Below are 23396 nucleotides of genomic sequence, written 5' to 3' on the forward strand. Positions count from 1 at the left end.
ATTTTTAAAGACTCAACTTTGAATGAACTTTATCAGGTTAACCTGAATAGGAAAGAGGAAAAAAAGTCTCTTTGGGAACTTACGGGGCCAAAAACAAGCCAGTTAATGACTGCCTTCATTAAAATTTTATGATCCTAAGAGATGAGCTGATCAATTACTGTTTTAAAAAAATAAATAATACACACAGAGTATAGGATGGTTTTGAAGGATTCGATGAATCCAGAATTAAGAATTAAGCCATGATGTCCAGCTCCACCTGTGACTATCAGTTCAGAACCAGGTGGGTCCAATCCCTGTTGTTCACAAAAATGTTCCTGAAACATTAAGAACTTCATTTTACGTTCCTCCAAATTTTAATCCAATATTTAAGTATCTGGTCATGTCGAGTGTTGATGTCAACTATACATACCATTTAAATAACAATGTCTTGGCTACGTCCATTTTTCCTTGTTTATACTCTGCTATTGCCAGAGCTGTCAAGACATGAGCTTTGTCTTGCTCTGATTCAACAGTAGACAAGGCTCTCTCATAGGCTGTTACATAGAGTTGGAAACAAAAACAAAACAATATAAAAGCAATCCTGACTGACAAATGGTGGGATTTTTCCTTTCCTAATCCTATTTTTTAAAAGGGTCTAACTAAAATTACATCTTATTGTTCCCTTGCTCTCAAGTGAATGGAATAAAAATTTAGAATATCTAACTTGGTTTAGCTGTTCCAAGGTGATTCTAGGAATATCATTCGGGTTATTACGTGATATTTCTCAATTTTCTTCTTTAGAATCTATAGGCAGGTTTGAATCAGTATCTTCAAAAGAAGTGGAGGTCTACAGCCATTGAGGTATCACCCACATTCCCATTTACAGACCAGCAACTCCATTAAGCAGTACTTAAAATGAGCTGCACACACATAGGCTGGGCCATATATGTGAAAATGCACTCAATAAGCATTTTTAGAGAAACCAAAATTTATTATTACTAACAATGGTTGAGGCCTTCATTTATCAGAAATATACATTGAAACACTGTGTAGTAGTAAATGCTTGCTTTCAAATGCTACCTTATACATGTACCCTAAGTGATCTTGGGTCTGTTTCCTCATCTAAATAATAAAGATAACATTCAGTTCGTAACACTGCTATAAAAGGACTATTCATCATAATAATGTACTAAAGGAAGGAACAGATAAAAAGTACCTCTTAACGTTCCTGACTTTTAGTCAGATTTTTAATGAACACTACAACCCCTACCCCCATCTTAATATTACATCTTTCTGTATGTAAGCTCATCATGATTAAATTCTTCTCAGCTCTGGAAAAGTAGAAAGTATCCTTTAGCCTTAAGCAATGCACTTACCTTTGCTGCTCTCTTTATACAGACCCTTCATAAATAAAGCCAATCCAAAACCTATGATGTCTTCTAACTCCTCAAGGGGTGTTGACTTAAAAGCCTGGATAGCTTTATCATATTCACCAATAGAGCTAAGAAGCAAAACATAACTTACTTTTAATATCAAAAATCATTTTGGCTTATATCATGAAAATTCAGAAATACTATTATACTAAAGCTCTTTTAACAACTTAACCTACTTCATCTATCAGTGTTAAAGCTGTAGAAAAGCCTTTTATTAAAATAGAAGGCATATCACTTATTTCCAACAGGATGCACTAGGGGGATTTAACTTCACACTTTTCTTTTAAATTATGTGTGAAAATGAACAGTTCTGCTGAATTACAGTCTTTTTTTTTTTAACAAACTTGAATTAAACTGTTATAAAAATAATTTCAAGTTGACTTTGATACAGAACTCTAATTTTTTAAGCTTAGTATGTTAGTTAACTATTACCCTATGAGCATCTTTGACAAGCTTAGCAAGTCATAACCAAACCCAGCCTTTGTGTAAACTGTTTATCTGCACATCCATTTTTTTTGGATGGCATATAGATACACTAAAATCCCACAGATAAAACTATACATTATCTTTTCTGTATTTAATAGGAATAAAAGTAAAAATTGTTATACATGATACTAAAGTAGAATGCTTTTTAATAACAACAAAATAAAAAACCGTGTTTTGTTTACTTAAAAATGAAGAGAAGCTGCCACCACCTGGAACAGACTCACTGTACCTTTGAGACTCTGATTTCTGGTATCTATCACTATAATCAGAAACTGCTTCTATTTTTAATGTATTATTAGAAATCTTTTCATAAAATCTTTTTAATCCTGGAGGTGTGGGTGGGAGCTAAAAATATAGGCAATATTTGCTTCTAAAATTAATTTTATGAAGGTGAAAGAATTTAAAAATCCATTAACTCAAATTTTGATAAATATTTAATGAAGGGAAGAGGACTACCTTAGATTGTTTATGGATACATACATGTATTTTTAAAGTATTTTTTTAATGAACACTATCTTCAAACATTTGATAACTTTTGTAGAGAAAAAGAATTGAACTAGAGAAGGGCACAAGGGGCTTCAACTTTATTTGTAACTTTTTTTTTGAAAAAGAAACCTGAAACCTATAACAGAATTTTAAGATCTGTTATATCTGAATGGTGACTATTCATTAAATTATGCTCCATACTCTACTGCTGTGTTTTGCATGTTTAACATATTTTATAATAAAAACAAATTAAAAAGAAATCAGATGACCTATTTTCAATGGGAGGTATAAATTTTCTTCTAAAACAGTTACACTATATGAAACATCTAACTAAAGAGAACAGATACTTTGCTCCATACAGTTTCTTACAACAAAATCTTGGAACTAACAGAGCTCTATCAACTCCTAAACACAATTTAAAAGAATTAAAAGGAGAAGCAATCAAAACAGGGACAATTTTCTGTCTATAGATATGATTCAGTTACACGGTTATAAAAGAAACAAACTGGCTACCTCCAATTTCTACTATGTAGCTCCTTAAAAGATGTAGGTACTAATCCCAAAATATCAAACTATAGTTCTAATAATGTGTTTCAAACTGGAACATTCAATCTTGGGGCAGCTCTCAATTTGAGGAATGCCTCCTTAACTTGAGCCAAAAGTCTTCCTCCCATTAACACTCCTACTGTCCGAACCAAGTTCTATCCTCTGAAACAATTGGTTTGCAACCTATTTTTTTTTTCAATCTTTTTCTTGAAGTCGGAAGTCTTTGAGACTCTGAAGAAAGTGTTATTGCTCCCTCCCCACCCGCAAAATGCACACATACAAAAATTTTTGTGTACTATCTCAAAAGGGTTTCTGGACCCTTAATCCCACCCCCAGTTTAAGAATATACGTCAAATCAGAATAAATCTAATCCTCTTCCAATTAACTAGGCTTCTACTATTAGAAACAGTAACTATCTCTCCTGTCTAGTTCACAACCATCAGTTCTACACCTGGTCCTCACAAAGGACACTGGGGCTAGGGGTCATTACAGGGACAGGAAACTGTTAACACAGCTTGGTACAGTGGGAATGATGTATCCTGGGGGAATGTCATGATCATACTCATTCATACACAACCCACTACTCTGGAAACTGGTCATCACCTCACTAGCCCCACAGCTTTCACCAGAAAAACCTGTTAGGTTCATGGAATTAATGGGAAAAAATATGCTTACCATAACAATCTGCCATAATTCCTTATTGTAACATTATAAGCATCTCTGTCTTCTGCAGTCTGTAACAACAAAATTGCCCTTTAAAAAAAGGACAAGGTATTTTAAATTATCTACGTGCAATAGCATTCTTTTACTCTTCCTCCTTAACTGAATCTACAGATTTTTGTTTTCTTCATTTAATTCTACTAATTATTTAACTAGTTCCATAACAGCTTATTTATATTTTATTAAACTGGTAACGCAAAAGCACTTAATAGATTTTAGATTGTCAGGAAAATAATAAAAAGTGACCTCTTAATAAGAGAAATCACTTACCATACTTGAGCTTTAAATATTCCAAAGATTTTAATCTAAACATGGGGAACAACTGGGTTGATGTTTTAAAGTTTTGACATATTTGAAGTATATAGAATTTGAGGTACATAGTACACTCTTAAAATTATTTATATACTAGAAGTTTGAGGTAGGAAGCCAGGAAATTGAGTGCTTTCATGTGCCTTTACCTGCTACATACAGAAAAATATTTAGGCAATAATGAATTCAGAGATGGGAATGAGTCATCAGGAGTCCCAAGAGGCTTAGAATAAATACAACAACATGCTGACAGCCCATATTTTTACCTTCTCATGCTCAGTCCCCTTTGGGCAAGCAGGGAAATGTCTCAACAACTAAAGGAGTTGGATATTTAATGACTTCTTTTTTTTCTGTTAAAGATTAGCCAGGGAGAAATAGCCAAGAAAAGCTTTTAATGCCCCTGATGTTACATGAAAAACAAAAATTTGCCAGAGAAGTCTAAAAGACAGTATTATAGAAACAGTATCATATTAAAGACTGTACCTGTGGTTAGATTTATACCTAATTTGTAATTTCAAGTCTCAAATACTTGTTTAAGGAGAAAACAACAGTGGTGATCAGTCAAGAAAGAGTGGTGTATATCCAAGTGACTATGGAGTTGCCATTTTAAGCAAAGGTATAACCAGTGTTAGACTCACAATATTTGTGATTATAATATATACCAAAAAAAGTAGCAAGCATTCTATAGCTGCCTAGTTTTCTCTGTTTAAAAATCCTGCTCACTGTTGTATACTGTCAAATTTCTACAGTTTCTTTATTGGTAACTTTATTGTAACGTTGAAAGAAATAGAATTGTGGGTTTTCATAAACCTCTCTCCACATACACCTGGCAAAATAACTTCTTGATTATACAGCCTCCAGTACCATCTAGTGATTACTTCTTTAACTACAGAGAGATCCCTACAAGGATGGCAAAGCATTTGGGACACCTCGATTATTTATTATCTGACAAGGCTTCTTCTAAACATGTGTTTACTTAGATTTAGGGCAGTGATGTGCCTCAGAGGTTAGGCAATCAGGTCTTTTAACTTTTCGTCTAGTACTCACAAAATCAACAGTGATTTTCTTATTCACAGATGAATTAATTTTTTTTTTTTTTTTTGGCTGCGTTGGGTCTTTGTTGGTGCATGCGGGCTTTCTCTAGTTGTGGCGAGCGGGGGCTACTCTTCGTTGCGTTGCACGGGCTTCTCATTGCAGTGGCTTCTCTTGTTGCAGAGCACAGGCTCTAGGTGCATGGGCTTCTGTAGTTGTGGCATGCGGGCTCAGTAGTTGTGGCTCGTGGGCTCTAGAGCGCAGGCTCAGTAGTTGTGGCGGATGGGCTTAGCTGCTCTACGGCATGTGGGATCTTCCCGGACCAGGGCTCGAACCTGTGTTCCCTGCATTGGCAGGTGGATTCTTAACCACTGTGCCACCAGGGAAGCCCCACACGTCAATTAATTTGTAGAGAATAAAACTTAAAGTTGATGTCATTTCCTCTCACTCTCCCAGCTGGTCATTTCACTCAAGCACGCTGTCCTTGTTTCTTCAACATACCAAGTCCACTCCTGCTTCAGAGCACTTGTTCTTGCTGTTCCTTCTGCCTGGAATGCTCTTTCCCTGATAACCAAATGGCTTGTGGCCTCGCTTCATTCAGGTCAGGCCTTAATTGCCTCCTTAGGAAACCTACCTCTTAAACCTATCTCAAATTTGCTGCTTGCCTCTCTAGTGTCTGGCCCTTTACTCTACTTTGATTTTCTTTCCTAGCAATTGTTAACGTCACAGATGTTTATTAGCTTACAATGCGCCTCCCCTCCACCAGAACATGAGCTCCATGAGAACTGAGCCTGTGTTTGTTTTAATTCACTGCTGAATTGCTACTGCCAAGGACACTGCTTGACACATAGCAGTTTAACAAATATTTACGGAATGAATAAATACGATATAGTAGACATTAAAGTGATTCAAAATAACATGTAATTTTTTCTCATGTCTTAAATCTCATTTCTTCTCTGAATAAATACATGTCTTTAATAATAAAGTGAGACAAACTGTAAAGGGACAGATTTTTCTAAAACCTGAGAGGTTTTTTGGTTTGGTTTTTATTTTTTCTTCTCTCTCTCTCTGTCTCTGTCTTTCTCTCAGGTTGAGCAATAGAAACGAAAATATAGCTGAAAATTCAGAACTGTATCTTTTCAGATACAAAATGTAATAATAATAAATAAAGATCAGGAAAAGAATCAGAACATTTTATTAGTACCTTCTTCATGAAAATGAGACTATATCTTAAAAAGGCCAACTGACAAATAAGGACCACATTTCAATTAAAGGGAGCCTTTACCTTTGGTATGCATCTGCTGCTTCCTTCTTCAGTTGTAGATGTTCATTTAAGTAACCCAACATTGTGAAAGCTGGAGCATAATTCTGAATTCTTTCTGGAAATCCAAAAATATCTTTTCTTTGCATGTGCATAATGGTTGTGTTTGTAAAATATGAGTTTTATTTTCAATTTTTTTCAATATTTTAAACACTAGATTATTTCCTGAGGTCATGGGCATTGCTAAGAATAGTAGTCTGATTTTATCCTGACTATAAAATATCAGTAATCATTTCAGAACTCTTTTAAATTATTGAATAATATCTATAGTTACATATGGCTTCTACTTATGTGTTAAAGTTTAAACACTTTTTTATTCCCAAAGGTATAACAATTTGAAATCATAGCTCATGTTAAAACTAGTCATTTGAATTGTAAGGAAATCCAGTTCTTTGGCTAGTCACTTAAACCTTCCTGTGATTAAATTTAGCAACAATTTCTCTTGGTGGTTCTGTTCCAATTTCTATGTATTTTTTTAAAAAATTCAGTATTGTACTCTAGAAACAGAAGATGATTTGGGCACTTTCAGTGTAGTAATTTGAATTCTAATGTCAAAAAACATCATATATCTACTAATGTACAAAGGAGAAAGAAACACATCTGATCAACTTAAGTTGTGTTGGGAAGCAAGCCTTCAAATCTCTTAAACTGTTTAACAGAGTAGAGTATAATCACATCTTATGTGATGGTTAGTTTCTAACTGTCAAAGCATAAGGTAAAAATCACATGGTTAAAGTGATTCTTGAAAAATTCTTAGGTCATCACACAAGGAGAAGGTCACCAATCTGAGTCAAATTAAGATGAGACCCATAACCTTCATCCACTCTCACCCTGAGGCCAACGGTCAGCAGGAAAAATGATTTATCTGCATTTTCTCTTGTCCTCCCCTCTCTCCTTTCTGCTTCTAAATTAATATTTTTTTGGCCAGGCACATATAATTGAATTTGTTAAATAAATATATGATACGGCTCCACTGCAGACTCAAAAGCCTAGCTATTTATAACCGTCAGAGACTGTTGTTCTAGGTATCTGAATTTTGCAGAAAGCTAAAAATTTACCTCTTTATGTAAACCCTTCACAAATGTTTCCCATTCTGTAAGGAAACCTATCAATAAAATTTCTGATCATACACTTTCTCAGAGGCTCTAGGTATTCATTAGAGTCATTCATTTGGGCACACTGCATAACATTTTAATGTCCCAAAGTGCTGATGTTTATAAATGAACTGCCTTCTACTCAAGTGCCCCAGGCTCAATTCAGGAAGAGTATTACCATCCTGCATATTACAATGATGAGGCATTTTCTCTTCTGCTTTTCAGTTTATCTGATTCTTCATATTATTCAACTGTCAATATTACTGCTTAAACTCCTTGCTTCTTTATTAGAATTTTGTCGAGGGATAAATAAGATGCTAGTGAAACTAACATTTCTTGAGCATCTAGGATATGCCAGGTACTCTGCATAACATTTTGTATATATCATCTCATTAAACCCTAAGCAACAGATACTTTCACTCTTGTATTATAGGTAGGAAAACTAAAATTCAATTTGGTAATAAGCCCAAGGTTTCATCATGGCTACTAAGTGGTGGAGCTGAGACTAAACCCAATGTTAGTTTTATTAAAGAAGAAAGTTATTACAATAGATGGTTAATTAAATTTCACCATTCTGTCCTTTTCCTAAGCCTAAACATATTTTTCCAGTATGCTGAAGAAAGATCAGGTGCTAAAGTGGGAGGTTAAAGGCACTGGGTTTGGAACTTAAAGCATATTACCTCATTGAATTCTCACATCTCTGCAACCTCAGTATTATTATCTCTACATCCCAAGATTAACAGAAGTTAAGGGAAGTAAAATACTTGGCCTAAGACTGCAGAGAAAGTAAACAGCAGAGCTAGAACAGCAACAACTCAGGACCATTAGGCTCCAAGATGCTTCCTACTACAACATGGAAATCACTTCTACCTTGACTCATTAGGTAATAACAATTTTCAGCACTCTTCAAAAATCTTTAGTAAAGTTTAAAAAGCAGAATACTCGGTCGTAGGGGGGAAAGGGCAAATTCGTGTCTTAAGGAGCTAATATTTAATTTGGAATTAATTTTAAATTTAATTAATTTAAATTCTTTAAATTATCTCAACAATTATTCATATATCTTGCCATTGTATAACAGGTGCCTTACCTGTGTATTTACTCAAAACCACTTGTGCTGCTGGAATTGCATTCATCTGGAGGATGTTGTACTGGTACAGCTCCGTGTCTCTGTTGCTTTTATCTTGCAATGTTGTACAGACCCAATACGCGTAACCTATTGCTCCCTCCGTCTGTAAAAAAGCCAAAGTTAACAAGTAGACACAGGGTAATAAATCCGCCAAGAAAAATTAAGAAATGAAACAATGTACTTCAATACAGTAAATATCACATCTTAGTCTTCTAAGTCAACTGGTAAGTGCCTTTAAATAAAGGGTCACTATGATACAACACAGCTAAGAACATATTTAAATCACTTGCTTCAAACCTAAGTAGAAGAATCAAGCAAGATAAATAAAGGGGAAAAAACAGAGCCCCTCCTGATGGGTTGGTTTGCTTCTTCTCAGCATCATTTCCATAGGTCAAACAAATAGTTACCCATCAAAAGAATTCTAAAACACTTTCATAGATAATCTAGAAATGTCAACCAAGTCTAGTATTTATCTCATTTTTTTTTTGTATTAATAGTTAACTCCTTTTTATTGCTTAGCATTACGTAGGTATGGACGTACCAGTTTGGTTCCTTTTTAACATCTTTATTGGAGTATAATTGCTTTACACTGTTGTGTTAGTTGCTGCTGTATAACAAAGTGAATCAGCTATGAGTACACATATATCCCCATATCCCCTCCTTCTTGCGTCTCCCTCCCACCCTCCCTATCCCACCCCTCTAGGTGGTCACAAAGCAAGAGCTGATCTCCCTGTGTTATGCGGCTGCTTCCCACTAGCTATTTTACATTTGGTAGTTTATATATGTCAATGCTACTTTCTCACTTTGTCTCAGCTTACCATTCCCCCTCCCCATGTCCTCAAGTCCATTCTCTACATCTGTGGTCTGTGTCTTTATTCCTGTCTTGCCCCTAGGTTCTTCAGAACCTTTTTTTTTTTTTTTAGATTCCATATGTATGTATTGGCATATGGTATTTGTTTTTCTCTTTCTGACTTACTTCACTCTGTAAGACAGACTCTAGGTCCATCCACCTCACTACAAATAACTCAATTTTGTTTCTTTTTATGGCTGAGTAATATTCCATTGTATATATGTGCCACTTCTTTATCCATTCATCTGTCGATGGTGGTTTTCTTTTTAGAGTCTCAGTTTCTATTCTATATGACTACTTCATCTATTGAATCCCAATGTCATTTCTTCATCAGCTCTTTAATGACAGTTTAATCTGTTTTTTAAGAAAGAATGAAGAGTAGAGACAACTGCTGTCATTAACATCTGATACAACTATGTATTCATTTTCTCAAGAAGGGCAGTACTTTATTCATTAATGAATCCTGAAGAATGCTCAAATTCTTACATGCATACTGAGTTCCGTAGTGTGCCTGAAGAGATCCATGGTGTCATAACTTCCAACTGTCTCTGCAATTAGAGCCTATAAAAGGAAAAAGGAGGCTCTTAATGTGTTTAAAAGGACTACTACTACTACTATTACTACTACTACTACTACTACTACTACTAACAATAATAATAATAAATGAAACTCTTTGGAGGAACCAAAGGTTTACTAGCTGTGCTTAAAAACAAAGGTAATTTCTTTTTCAATCTTGGCTACCATATTCCCATGGCTCAGAGGACCAGAATGACTTGTTAAATTAGCCCTTAAGCTGACAGATGCTTGCAGAACTCAATTTGCAACCAGGGAGTTAGTGAAATAATCCACATAAAACTCCTCAGAACACTGATAAAGCTATGCTACCTTCTCCCTTCCCTCCCCCCAATCTATTCATACTGGTATTTGTCTGGATTAGAGTTGTTAATCACAGGGTCACCTCAGATTCAACTGGAAAGCTTTTTTTTTTTTTTTTTAAATATTTATTTATTTATTTGGTTGCACCAGGTCTTATTTACTTATTTATTTTTATATTTATTTTTTGGCTGTGTTGGGTCTTCGTTTCTGTGCGAGGGCTTTCTCCAGTTGCAGCAAGCAGGGTCCACTCATCATCGCGGTGCGCGGGCCTCTTCACTATCGCGGCCTCTCTTGTTGCGGAGCACAGGCTCCAGACGCGCAGGCTCAGTAGTTGTGGCTCACGGGCCCAGCTGCTCCGCGGCATGTGGGATCCTCCCAGACCAGGGCTCGAACCCGTATCCCCTGCATTAGCAGGCAGATTCTCAACCACTGCGCCACCAGGGAAGCCCTGGAAAGCTTTTTAAAAAGGAGATCCTCTCCCTTAGAAAGCTAGCTTCCATAGATCTGGGTAGAGTCTCAACATGTTTATTTTTTAAAACTGCCTCAGGATTTTAAATATTATATCTATGCCACTGACTTCATAGATGATGTGATAGTTAAAATTACTTTCAAGCTCATCTATCTTTTATAAGAAAGGTTTTTTTTTTTAGTTATCATACATTACTAATTAAGAAATTAATATTAAGCTTCACTCTATTATTACCATTTTAATTAAATCTACTAATTACCTCCTGAAATAAATTATTTTTAAGAACAGAAATAATTTAAAAATAAGAAAAGGGACTTCCCTGGTGGCACAGTGGTTAAGAATCCGCCTGCCAATGCAGGGGACACGGGTTCAAGCCCTGGTCCGGGAAGATCCCACAAGCCATGGAGCAACTAAGCCCACGCACCACAAATACTGAGCCTGCGCTCCAGAGCCCGCGAGCCACAACTACTGAGCCCGCATGCCACAACTACTGAAGCCCACGCCCTGCAACAAGAGAAGCCACCGCAATAAGAAGCCCACGCACCACAACGAAGAGTAGCCCCCACTCACCGCAACTAGAGAAAGCCCACGTGCAGCAATGGAGACCCAATGCAGCCAAACATAAATAAAATTTAAAAAATAAATAAATAAAAATAAGAAAAAAAATACTTAAGTGACTCTGATGAGCATCTCAGACCTATTGACCTACAGTAGTGTTACTCAAAGTGAAGGCCCTGGACCACCAGCATCGTCCTCAGTTGGGAGCAGTTAGAAATGCAAATTCTCAGGTTCCCTGGGTCCAAAACCTTACATAGAGACTAGTGTAGTAATGCCACTGCTCCCAGACGCTACCACAGCTAATGGCAACAGGAGTCTGCCTTTTCTAACTCTGCTTGTTTCACCGATTAACTAGAATCAGACCCAAGAGCCAAAGTACAATAGAAGATACCTAATCCCTGATTAATGATTTTCTAATAGGGGTGATGCTCCCACTAGTCTCTGAACTGAAACAATCAACCACTTACTAACTTATTACAACTTCTCAACTAGACAAGACCTTGGAGGCCACTCAGGCCAATCCCCTTCTTTTTCAGGTAAGAAAAATGAAATCCAGAAGTGATATGTTAAGGTAAAACAATTAGTAAGTGACAGACTCAGACTAGTAACCTGATTCCTATTTGGCAGTACAAAAATCTAAACTTTGTCGGGGGTGGGGGGGGGCACTCATAAACAAGTACCAAATCAAATATGAAGATTTTACAGAAAATGAGAAAACATAATCAAAATGATCTTTGTAAATGTTCATTTTTTTGATAAATGTATGTTAACAGAGTTCTAGGTTTATTTTTTAAGAATAATAATGGCAGAATGATGGTGTTCAAAGCCCCTCAAATCAAAGCTTAATCATTACAAGCTGCATGACCTTGGGCATGATACTTAGGATCTCTTAGCTTCAATTTCCACACACAAAGAGTCTAGCACAGCAACTGGCACAAAGTAAGCCCTCAAATGCTATCATTATTATCAGTGTTGTTTATATTAACACGTTATTTATACCACTTTCTATTAACATGTTAGTTATAAAACAGATTATTAATAACTATATGTTATATATCTTACTTGTCCAATCCAGCACATTAAATAAGATGGATCAAGGGATTGAGCCATTTTGAAAGCTTCATGAGCTTGCTAGGAAAAAAGGCAAAAAATAACAAGCCATTTAATAAACTTTATATTAAAGCACTTATATGTAAAAAGCATAAGAGAATAAGAAAAGTCAGACTTGTAAACATAAATACAAATGAACCTAAAACTTCACTGTTTAAGCACAATTGGCAATGCTTAAAACTATGTCTTAACTATAGTCCTGAAAGAGTCCCAGATTCAACAGATTTCTCTGCAGGCTTAGGGATTCTGGTCCTCAATGAAAGGGCACTGTAGATGTCTACCTCATAGTCTGCAGAACTTTGAACCAATCACCCATCTATTTGCTAAGCCACAGGTCCGATGGAAATAATTAGAGAAGGCTGTATCTATTCCCCTCTCTTGGAGCTCAACTGGGAAGATAAAAACTAACAACCAGTGAGGTCTGAGACCTGCTACTGGGCGAAAGGAGTGGTCAACATAAATCTGAGCTAAACAATTAGGAAACTTTCAAGTTACCCCACTTGGACACTTTAAATCGTATGCTTTTTTTTCTGCTACAAAGAATAACTTATTATACGCTGCTTTATATTGTTTTCCCAATTATCTATGTGTGGCAGGAAACAGTCTTTTTTTCTCATAAGAAAGTAAGCTCATGGGCAACAACTGCACCACACTACCATAAAACCACATTAGTAGCTTATTAACTAAGACTTGGCTTTGTTTAAATTTTTAAAAAATATTTTCACATATTTTAAGATCCAAATTAATATTTTTCTTCATTCTATTTACAATCTTCTAAAGCAATCTCTGCAGTGACTTCATGTATCCCTGAGAATACCACTGAAGCTATTTTAAAAGGATGATATTCAATATACTGGCTGAAACACAAAACAGTACAGATGTGCTATTATATATAGATTTGTGGAAACTTCTAAACATGACCTACAAACATGCTCCCCATTACTGTAGTTCCAACTCTCTATGTACAACTCTTCAAGTATGACAATTTACACCATGGCATGTAAAGGGATTAATACCTGCTAAAGCCAAATCTAAATTACCAAGCAAAGGTTAAATTTAAGTTTCTAGAGAGTACTAATAAACGCCCTTACTTCATCACCCCACCCCCAACACAGCCTACATGGGACTCCTCCTAATGTGTAAAAGATAAAAAGAAAAACACCCAAATAATTCGTAACAGAATTATTTTAATCTCCAAATGAAAAAAACAACATAATTATAAAACCAGAAATTTCTTGTGACATGGAAAGGGAAATAAATCTTACACATTCATTATTCAATATAATAAAGTGAATGCTATCAATGATCTAGCACATTAGAGAGCATGCTGGATAGATAACAATGTGCAAAGTATTTCTCCACAAGAAGTTAAGCTATTATGAAGAGGACATATATAGAAAATGTTCTTTACTTTTAATAGGACAAAACAGATAATATATGTACCTCAATCTTTTCATTTGCAAGGTATAACACTCCCAAGTTGGTCCATGCAACAGCATTCTAAAAAACACACATATACAAAATTAGGTCCCTTGTCTACATAGCAGTCTCAGAAAATCATTAACACTAAATTTTGAAGTTATTTTGCATAGACAGAGACACGTAACACTCACAATTTGTTCTGATTGGATTGATTTGATGAAACAGTGCTGAGCAAGGGCATAATTTCCAATACCTGAAAAATACAGACTTCAATAAAACTGAACTTTACTGCCTGAAAACAGGCAATCTTCTAAAAATATTGAAGTGTTACTCAATTCTTACCACTGTAACATGAAACTACACCAAGAGCATTCCAGTATAAATGATTATTACTGTCAAGTCTCACAGCCTTTTTCAGACACTGAAAAGTAAAAGTAGATAAATTTTTATTTCTCAGAATATCAGCATTTATATCAAGATAAATGTGGTTTTATGTGAAAACACTACAGAATTTACTTTATCAAAAGCATCTTTCAGAAAAGCCCTTAGTTTTTTTAAAAGATTATGAAAACTTTCTCAAAACCATACATGCAAAGATTTCTCCAACAGCTCCTGAAGATCATTTGAGTTGCTGCCTGTTTCTGCTAGATGTTGTGCTTGGCGATAATAATTAATTCCAAGATCACACCACGTATTAGATGTAGACATCAGTTTTAATGCACGACCATAACACCTATGGAAATATAAAAGTGAATGTTATATTGTGTTATGATGTTCTAATTCAATTTGAATGTCATCCACTGGCAATCTTTGTAAGTTACCTTCCTCCAAGATGGAGGAGCTCATTTTTCTTTAACACTTGTTTTCTTTCTTTCTGACCTAGGAGGCCTCCTAAGACACTAACATTCACTTTAGATGGTGAGACAGCATACAGACTGGTACAAGCATCCCCAACTAGCTTCCAAAGGCAAGACACATCAGCTCGATGCTGCAGAGCCCTAAAAAAAAGAAACAGTGTGATTCTTACAAATTATTTCCAAAAAGTATGGCGTTTATCTCCCTCACTACTACATACAATTAAAACAGAAAAAGTATACATACAATTTTGATTTAGTTCCTTAGTTAAATGCAGTAAATGCTTTACTGAATTCCTTCTAGCCATCTTATATCTTATCACTTCCTTATTATGAAGAAAGGAAGAGGGGAAGGAGAAGGAATGGACTGTTTTAAGTGACAGAAACTTTGCAAACATTTCTTTGGTACTCTTTATCATTTTTCTTAGAAGCAGCAGAAATCACATAAATAAATCAATAAATTTTCCAGGACCAATTTACCTTTAATACTGAATTTTTTAAACTATGCTTTTTGTGTTTGTCTATTTAAACAAAAACCAAAGCAGTAAAGTTGGTAACTCATAGTTGATTGTCTCATAGTTGATTATTATAAACTTAGGTTTTGCTGGCAGATCTTCCCTCAGATATTAAAAAAAAAAGACTAGTAAATGTAAAATATATTTGGTAGTCCAAAGGATTTTTACTCTCTGAGATCAAGAATACCAAAAAATCTAAATAAGAGAATGTGAAAAACCGTATTTATTGAAGCAAGAAAGACTCAGTGGACAAGCTCAAAAAGTAAATAAAAATATTAATTATGGTGATAAAGGGCACTTCTTTTTAGAATGAGAAAATCTCAGTTATTCATTTCTCTTCACTTTTCTCTTCTCAAAATCTTACAAATAAAACACAGCAATTTCACAATTAAGCCAAGTCTCGATAATCAGCTATCACAAACAGCTATGTTACTGGCAGATGGGCAAGCAGATGGAACATTTTTCATAGCCTTTTCTACTCATGGAGTCCAGCCAAAAATCATTTTTCAATGTCTCCCTGAGAAACAAGATTAATTACTGCAGTCATCACTGAAAGCCCACTGTGAGGATCAGGAGGAAGGACAACACTATTTGTAGCTCTTTTGCCTAAATATCTTAGTGTAATTTCTAAACTTGACAGCATGAAAGAAGAAAACAGAGGGGAAAACAGAAAAGAAAACACTGGCAGTTTTAGCAACCTAAACTCTTATCTCCTTTTAAGTTCAATAAAAAATAAAATATCTGTAAAGTGAAATAACTTCTATCACCCTTACACAAGAACTGTGGTAGTGTGAACTTTAAGTCTAGAAGTAAATATAAATGTGAGGATATCACTTTAAAAGTTTCGTATACCTCCTCATAATTAGTTGTGAGTGTTATCCAGAACAAAATTCCCCAGACTCAGAAAGGCAGTATTTGTAGCTGAAATATCATCACTCAAAGGTTCACATTTACCCTTAAATACTAGTTCAAACAAATTACACCCCTCTTCACAATACCTTCCTCTTTGGAAAGAGCCATATGTATTACATAAGACTTGAAAAGTAGCAATAAAAATCAGTGGGAGAAAAGAATGAAGTTTTCATTTCAGATTTGGTTCATGTTCAAAGCAAAGCAATTCTAGAGCAAGCAAATCAACACGACACACAGGAGAGGGCAAGTAGGGAAAGAAAGGAAGTGAAGCACAAGAAAGATGTTTAAGAGCAAAAAAATTTAATTCTATGTCTAACTTGAGTACTTTTTAGTCATCTATCACAAATAACACTTCTACCTAACTAACGAATTTAGTTCTATAAAATAACCAGATTTACTGAAATTTTTCTGATTTATTTCCTGTTATTAGACATCACTTCTTTTCCTTCACAGATTCTCTCTGAGAGCAATCAGATTGCTCATCTCCCTTCACCTTCAGCCCTACCAATTAGTCTAAAACGGGCCCTGATCACTGAATGTAAAGCCTATTGTGCACCTGAAGCCCCATTTTCCAATCAGTTCCAGTTAGAGATACTTGCATCTCTACGTCTCCTGAAAGAGAACAATAACACGTGGTACCCAAGCTGTTGCTCCACTAGCCAACTGCTTCTTCCTTCCCATCCTTCTCTATGCTTCCAGCATGTCAGCTGCTAAAAGCAAGAAATTGTATCTGTTCCCCAGGGCAAAATTAATACAATACGTATGTTACAGAATTAACTGACTAGTCTGTTACTCTTTTATGTTTGAGATTCTGAATAATGATTGCTATAGCTAACAGGATAAACAAAGCATGATTTCCGAAAATTGGCTTTATTATATAATACTAAGAAAATAAACTCATAAATAATGATACTAACCGAGTAAAATATTCCAGTGCTTTCTCTATGTAGTCTACAGCTTTCCCATCAAGATAATCGACTAGAGCTGCTTTTGCCATCATGAGATGGCATTCACCCAAACCTAAAATCAGGGAAGTTTGTAGTTGTTAAAATATGTAAAAGAAACACTGAGAATGAACATCAAATAAATTCATTGGTGTTATATTACAGCCACTTTCCAGAAAACAAAACTTAATGGTATTTTATTAAAGTTATCTTTAAGCATGGCCTTGATGCATTTATTAAAGAATTCAAATGGCAGGGTTCTGCTGGAGTAAACATGTACTAAAAGATAAAAACTATCTATGGAACCTAAGAATTTCCTTGATTTTGGGCAAATTACTTACCTCTTAAAATCTTAGCTTTGAAAATGGGGATATTACCTAATAATATCTAATATGATGCTACTTGCTATCATATTACTATTTATTAGGTGTTGTGAAACAAGATTTGACCTCTTTATATTCAAAACTATGTAGCAAACTATACTATCAAAATTAAATGAAACAGCAATTTCCTAAAGTGGCCAGTAAACATGTAATAAATGTGAGTTCTCCTTCTGTTAAGGAATTTAAAAAAAAAATTTTTTAAAAAGGGTTTCAAGGCCTAAGTTACATGTCACTTAAAACATACACTATTTCTGAATTAAACCCCCCACTGCTTCTTTAAAAAGGAAAAGGAAAAGGAGGGAAGCAAATATAATGAGCTCCAGGTTTTTTTTAATGGTTAGAAGTAATCATTAAAAAATTAATTAAATATGGATGGTGGTGTTTTACTTTAAATTACCAAAAATAATTTGTTAAGAAGGAACAGGTATCTATAAAGGAACTAAAATTAATTTAGATAATTACAAAACAATGCAAGTTGCCTCTGAAGTTCAAAAAGTTTAAAAATGAGAGTCTATAATTTACAAAGTAACTAAAAGGTATTAAGATATTCTGAGAATATAGTGAATTAATTATCAAAATATAAGAGCAGGGAAATTCTTGTTTTAGAGATCCGTTTTTAGATCCCACAGCTATCATGCTATTTATCTAAAAGCTAAATCTCTATCTTATTACTATTTATTAACCATTATGAAACAAAATTTCATCTTTCTATATTCAAATCTATATAACAAGCTATACTATAAGCGGTTCATACCGGACACTTGCTGTTGACTAAAGAAGTCCTTTTCAAGTTACTCGATACATTTAGAAATTTATTCAAGGATTTTATACTTCAGTATCACAAAAGACAAAGGAGCTATTAAAGAGAAATTACCTTTCAAAGCAGGCACATAATCTTCTTTCTTTTTAATGATCAGCTGGTATTGAGCTACCGCCTCTTTATATTTGCCCAGGATTTGCTGTATTGCTGCAACCTTAAACACACTGTATGTGGATCCCGGGTTCAGCTCACTGGCTTTTGTGAAGGATTTCAAGGCTGTTGTATAGCCACCTCTGCTTAAATATGCCTCTCCTAATGACTCCCAACAATTGAAGTCCTTTGGGTCTGCCCTCAATGCTGCCTGTAAACTGAAATTTCAAGAAAGAGTAAGAGAACTAAAAGTAATAGAACTACTTCCATATCTGAAAGAAAAATACAAAGTAATTTAACTGAATCACACATATCCATGGTTCCTCCTATGGATAAAAGTGGAAAACCATATTTATTTAAAGCAAGTATACCTGTTCCTTTTATGACATGGGTTTTTTAATACTAAGAAATTTTATTGTAATTTTAGAATGAATAAAAACGAAATAAATTTTTGAAGAAATGCTCACCAAAATTTCTTTCCCTGTACTATGTAGGAGAACTCCAGTTTCCTATCCTACCAGAATAGGTATATATCTCAATATGCCTCATCACAGTCTATAAGCCCCCACCAAGCCTCCTACCAAAACAAAAATATGAGAGTTGAAAAATAGGAACAACAGGCATGCTTTAAATTTCTGATCAGATTCCATAGCCATGAAAAAATTTTAAATGCCTATATTCTAGGTATTAACATAAATCAGAACAACTTTGACTCAAACGTATTTTCTTTACATGGTTCAAACCAAATTACTAAAAATGAGCTGCTCCAAATGCCCTTCAAGCTGCCAGTGTCTCCCCTTCCCCAAAACAATGCTTGTCAGTGGGAGAACAACAAAGATATTAACCTTGGCTTTTTATCATTCCTTAAATTTCTATTGAGAACCTGTTATATACATGATACTATTAAGGCTTCACTTCCCTGGACGGCTCTCTCCTTAACACAAGGACATCAGTTAATCCAATTTTGTAATTCCAGTGCCGTGCAGATAATAAGAACCAATCAACCATAAATAAATTTTGCTATTTCTTCCCTCAAAATACAACCTGGTAGGAGGCAACTTATAAGTTCATTTTGGATATAAATGGAGTTTAATTTAAGGAACCATTAGGCTGTCTATCAGAGGTTAAATATAGAAAGGTGCCTTACTCAGCCACTGCTTGAGAATGTTGACCAGCTTTTAAATAGTATAGTCCTCGCCTAAGCCAGGCCCATTTTGCCGCTCCAGCACTTGCCTTTTGAGTGACTGTTGTTAGGATAGCTAAGGCAGTTTCCTAATAAAAAGAAAAGACTAGTATTAGAGATATTAAATATTATAAAAATACTGAACACTTATGTAAATAAACACATATATTTTCATTTACCACTTTTGATTTTTTAAACTTACACTGGTATATACAGAACCACACTTTCAACATTAAGTAATTTAATATCTGCCAATAAAAAGAAAATTTACTCTATTTATAAGCAGTGGCAGAAATATTTCTATAGCATCTACAAATTAAAATTTAAAAATAATAACTTTCAAGTACACATATAAAAATATTTCTATTTCTATACTCAGGATAAAAAAAAAAAGACAAAAGTGTTTAAATTATTAGACATACCATCTCTTCAAGCTCTACACTTAAGTCAACTGCTGCAGCTCCAGATTCAGCATCAGTGTCATCTAATTCAAAAGCTTTCCTGTAACATCCACGGGCTCTGTTTCTATCTCCTACTACATCCCTGTAATAATGACCTAAATAGCAGAAAACTTTGCCCATGTATGTATCCAGTTTGGCAGCCTGTGAAATAAAAATTGATAATAACAGAATATTAAAGTTTGTTTGGAGGGGTCCCTTTAAAAACACAAAAGATACACAGATTAAAGAAAAAAATTAAATATACAAAAAAATGCCAAAACATCCTTTAACGTAAGATTTAAAGCAGACGTGAAAACTGGCCATCACCGGTTATAGAAAACAAACAAGTATAAAAATACTATTTCTCTGCTAAAAGAAATGCGAAATTAGAGTTATTATTTCATCAATCTGTTTCTATGAGTCAAGATAGGAATGTAAAACTTCTAGTTGTTACACATCTAAAATATAAGAAGCTAAACACGTAGAAGTATGTAAGACTCACATGCCAATAAAAGTACAGTGGAAATTACCTAAAAACAGTATTGTTTTCCAAAGGTACTTATGTCTCATTTTCTATAATATGTGTTTCTTAAATTAGTAACTTTTACATTTTTATGGTTTAATTTTCTCCTTGAAAACCCATACAACATTCTCACAAAACCTTATGTGTGAGAGATGAAACACAAAAAAAAATTCAGTAAAGAGTAATTTTAAGTACCTAACTTACGTGATTATTATATTTGATTTCATAATGAATCCATTTCAACTAAGAACTAAATAATAGCATATGTTACCTTTAGAAAATGGGTAAGAGCCTTTGTTTTATCTTTTCTTGTTTCTTCACCCATGGACCAATATGTTAACCCAAGTTGGTAATGATATTCAGCAACTTCAGCATCTTTCTCAAGAGCTAGCTGAAAACTAAGTCACAAAAGGGAAGAAAGGAATATTCAGATAGATAGACAGATAGATAGATAGATAGATAGATTAAAAAAAAAAAATAGGAGACACCTAGTTGGAACAATCAAAGTTTGACTTATTCAAGGATGGTAAATTAGAAGCAAGTCATTACTTTAGGATATAGATCATGAGAAAAAAAAAATGATTAGAAGAGGAAACCAAACTTAAAACCAAACATTGTATGTGCTTACTGAACATTATGATCAGCTAATGAGATTTCAAACCCATCGTGAAATTTTCTATAGTGGACTGTGCTACATGCTAAATACATTTCTTAAAAATACTAAGGCTTACAAAGATCAAATTTATGCAACACTAGATCTTTATCAAACCCATTCATTTTGAATTTTTCAAGAAATATTAAATTAAGATAGGACTAGGTTTATGAGCAACCTAAATACATCCTTACCATTTTTCTGCTTGTAGATAGTCCTTTTTGGTAAAATGAATCAAAGCCTCCAGGGCATGAGCTTCAGCTAGGTCAGGGTAAGAAGAGAGAAGGTCTTCCATAATCTATAAAGTATATATCTATCAATTCCATATCCAGATAAAAATAACTTTTAACTTAAAAAAAAAACCTCAGTTTAAATGAAAACACCAACCTTTGAAGCTTCATCTAATGAGCCTTTGTTCAGATAGGCCAAGCCTTTGAGAACCAAAAGTCCTGGGATATTATTTGCATCAGAAACCTAGAAAATAATTGTAAAGAATTGCTATAAATCTCCTACAACACAATGCAGCAATGTTTTGCGTTAACTAAAGAATGACCATGGTATAAAGACTTAGAGGTCCTGATTTCTATCACTATTAACACTTTCATTCTTTGCAATCTTTTTATTAAAGAAAATTTCAAATACATTAAAAAATTAGAGAATAGCATAATGAACCCACATGTACTTATCATCTAGTTTCAAAATTATTAGCTCAAAGCCAATCTTTTCTCATCTATACCTCCACCTATTTCACCACACTCCGGCTTAGATTACCCCAGAAATCATAGCTTTTCATCTGATAGTTTAGTATCTGTATCTAAAAAATATGTTTATTTTTAATAACATAATCATACTACCATTATAAACACATAAACAAAACCAACAATACATCCTTAACATCATCAAATAATTAACCAGTGTTCAAATTTATCAGTTGTCTCATAAAATATTTAAAGAATTTGTTTTAATCAAAATCCAAATAAGGTACATACATTTCAACTGGCTGATATGTCTCTTAAGTCTCTTTTAATCTATAGGGTTCCCTTCCATCTCTTTTTTTCTCCCTTAAAATTTAACTGTTGAAAAATATGGGCCATTTTCACAGTTTCTCAGAGTCTGGCTCTTGATGATCATATTGTCATGGTATTGACATGTTCCCTGGTCCCCTGTATCTTCCATAAATTAGTAGGTCTAGATCTTTGATCTGATTCAGGTTTGATGTTCTGGCAAGAATACCTCATGTGTTCTTGCACCTGGTTATGTCTAGTTGTCTTTTTTTCTTGTGATGTTAAGCAGCCATTGATCCTCAATGCCTAGATCTATTAATTCATTATGGACTGCAAAATGGTGATTTTCTAATTCTATCATTCCTTCTTTCCTTATTCGATGGCATACTTCAACAAAGAGAAATTTCCCCTCCTCTCATTATCTATTTGATCATTCTGAGGAACAGTTCATAAAGGAAACATAGGATAAATACTTCGATTTTTTCCAATTGGTTCCTTAGCATCCTTCAAAGATTCACTTTACTGAGGATGATTTGTTGATTTTTTTTGGTATCATCATTAACACATGGATTTAAACTTAAATGATGTGTTTTAATCTACTGCAGTTACTACTGCTCAAACCATCCCCTCATTAGCCAGTAAAAATCAATTCATGCTAGTTCCTGAGCGCTTCTGACATAATTCTAATAGCCTTTTATGGTGTCTTTGGTTTCTAGCATTATAAGATGTCCTGGGCTCATCTTGTACATTTTCTGTCTCAGACTTGGATTCTACCAGTTCTTCAAGGAACTTTTCATTTGGTTTTTGTTTTTTGTAAAAAAAAAAAAAAAAAAGAGTACGGAAAGACCTCTCCAAAGCATTCACCCAAAACACACTATTTGGTGGAAGGCAAGTATTGAGAGAAAACAAGAAAATAAGATATTTGTTCTTGAAGGATCCTGACAACCGTTCTAATTTTAAAGAAAAACTATGACATGCAAAGCCTTTTGAAATATAAAAAACAATGATTTTTTTATAAAAATTCAGAACTCTGCAATATACTGAGTGATATAATTTTAATTTTATACCAAAAATAGCCTTTATCTGAAAAATATCTTTATATTGTTAAAGGCACCACGTTGTTATAATTCATAATTTACTAGTTTTTGCTAGGGAATTTCAAACTGCTTGAATCAAAAACAGTAAGAAATCAGTTTCCTTCTTAAATATCAATCTTCCTCAGAGTGTTTTTTAAGTTGAATAAAACACGCAAAATTCTC

The 23396-nt window shown here is 34.3% G+C and overlaps 1 protein-coding gene across 8 annotated transcripts in view; it reads right to left on the reverse strand.

Annotated features, from left to right (window-relative positions):
* Positions 1 to 23396, reverse strand: part of SKIC3 (SKI3 subunit of superkiller complex) — a 169987-nt gene that overhangs the window by 40936 nt on the left and 105655 nt on the right. For all 8 annotated transcript variants that reach the window (XM_068535651.1, XM_068535647.1, XM_068535645.1 and 5 more), the window contains 19 exons: positions 21521 to 21607; positions 21328 to 21431; positions 20753 to 20879; positions 19941 to 20120; positions 19483 to 19607; positions 18300 to 18553; positions 17016 to 17118; positions 14639 to 14815; positions 14406 to 14550; positions 14160 to 14238; positions 14009 to 14070; positions 13839 to 13895; positions 12348 to 12416; positions 9869 to 9943; positions 8494 to 8635; positions 6277 to 6370; positions 3606 to 3683; positions 1356 to 1480; positions 410 to 533 (listed from right to left, as the gene is read on the reverse strand). In XM_068535651.1, the coding sequence (XP_068391752.1) occupies positions 410 to 533; positions 1356 to 1480; positions 3606 to 3683; positions 6277 to 6370; positions 8494 to 8635; positions 9869 to 9943; positions 12348 to 12416; positions 13839 to 13895; positions 14009 to 14070; positions 14160 to 14238; positions 14406 to 14550; positions 14639 to 14815; positions 17016 to 17118; positions 18300 to 18553; positions 19483 to 19607; positions 19941 to 20120; positions 20753 to 20879; positions 21328 to 21431; positions 21521 to 21607 (2207 nt within the window). The remainder of the gene's footprint in view (positions 1 to 409; positions 534 to 1355; positions 1481 to 3605; positions 3684 to 6276; positions 6371 to 8493; positions 8636 to 9868; positions 9944 to 12347; positions 12417 to 13838; positions 13896 to 14008; positions 14071 to 14159; positions 14239 to 14405; positions 14551 to 14638; positions 14816 to 17015; positions 17119 to 18299; positions 18554 to 19482; positions 19608 to 19940; positions 20121 to 20752; positions 20880 to 21327; positions 21432 to 21520; positions 21608 to 23396) is intronic.

The sequence above is a fragment of the Eschrichtius robustus genome, chromosome 2 (assembly GCF_028021215.1).
Source record: "Eschrichtius robustus isolate mEscRob2 chromosome 2, mEscRob2.pri, whole genome shotgun sequence".
NCBI classification, from domain to species: Eukaryota; Metazoa; Chordata; class Mammalia; order Artiodactyla; family Eschrichtiidae; genus Eschrichtius; species Eschrichtius robustus.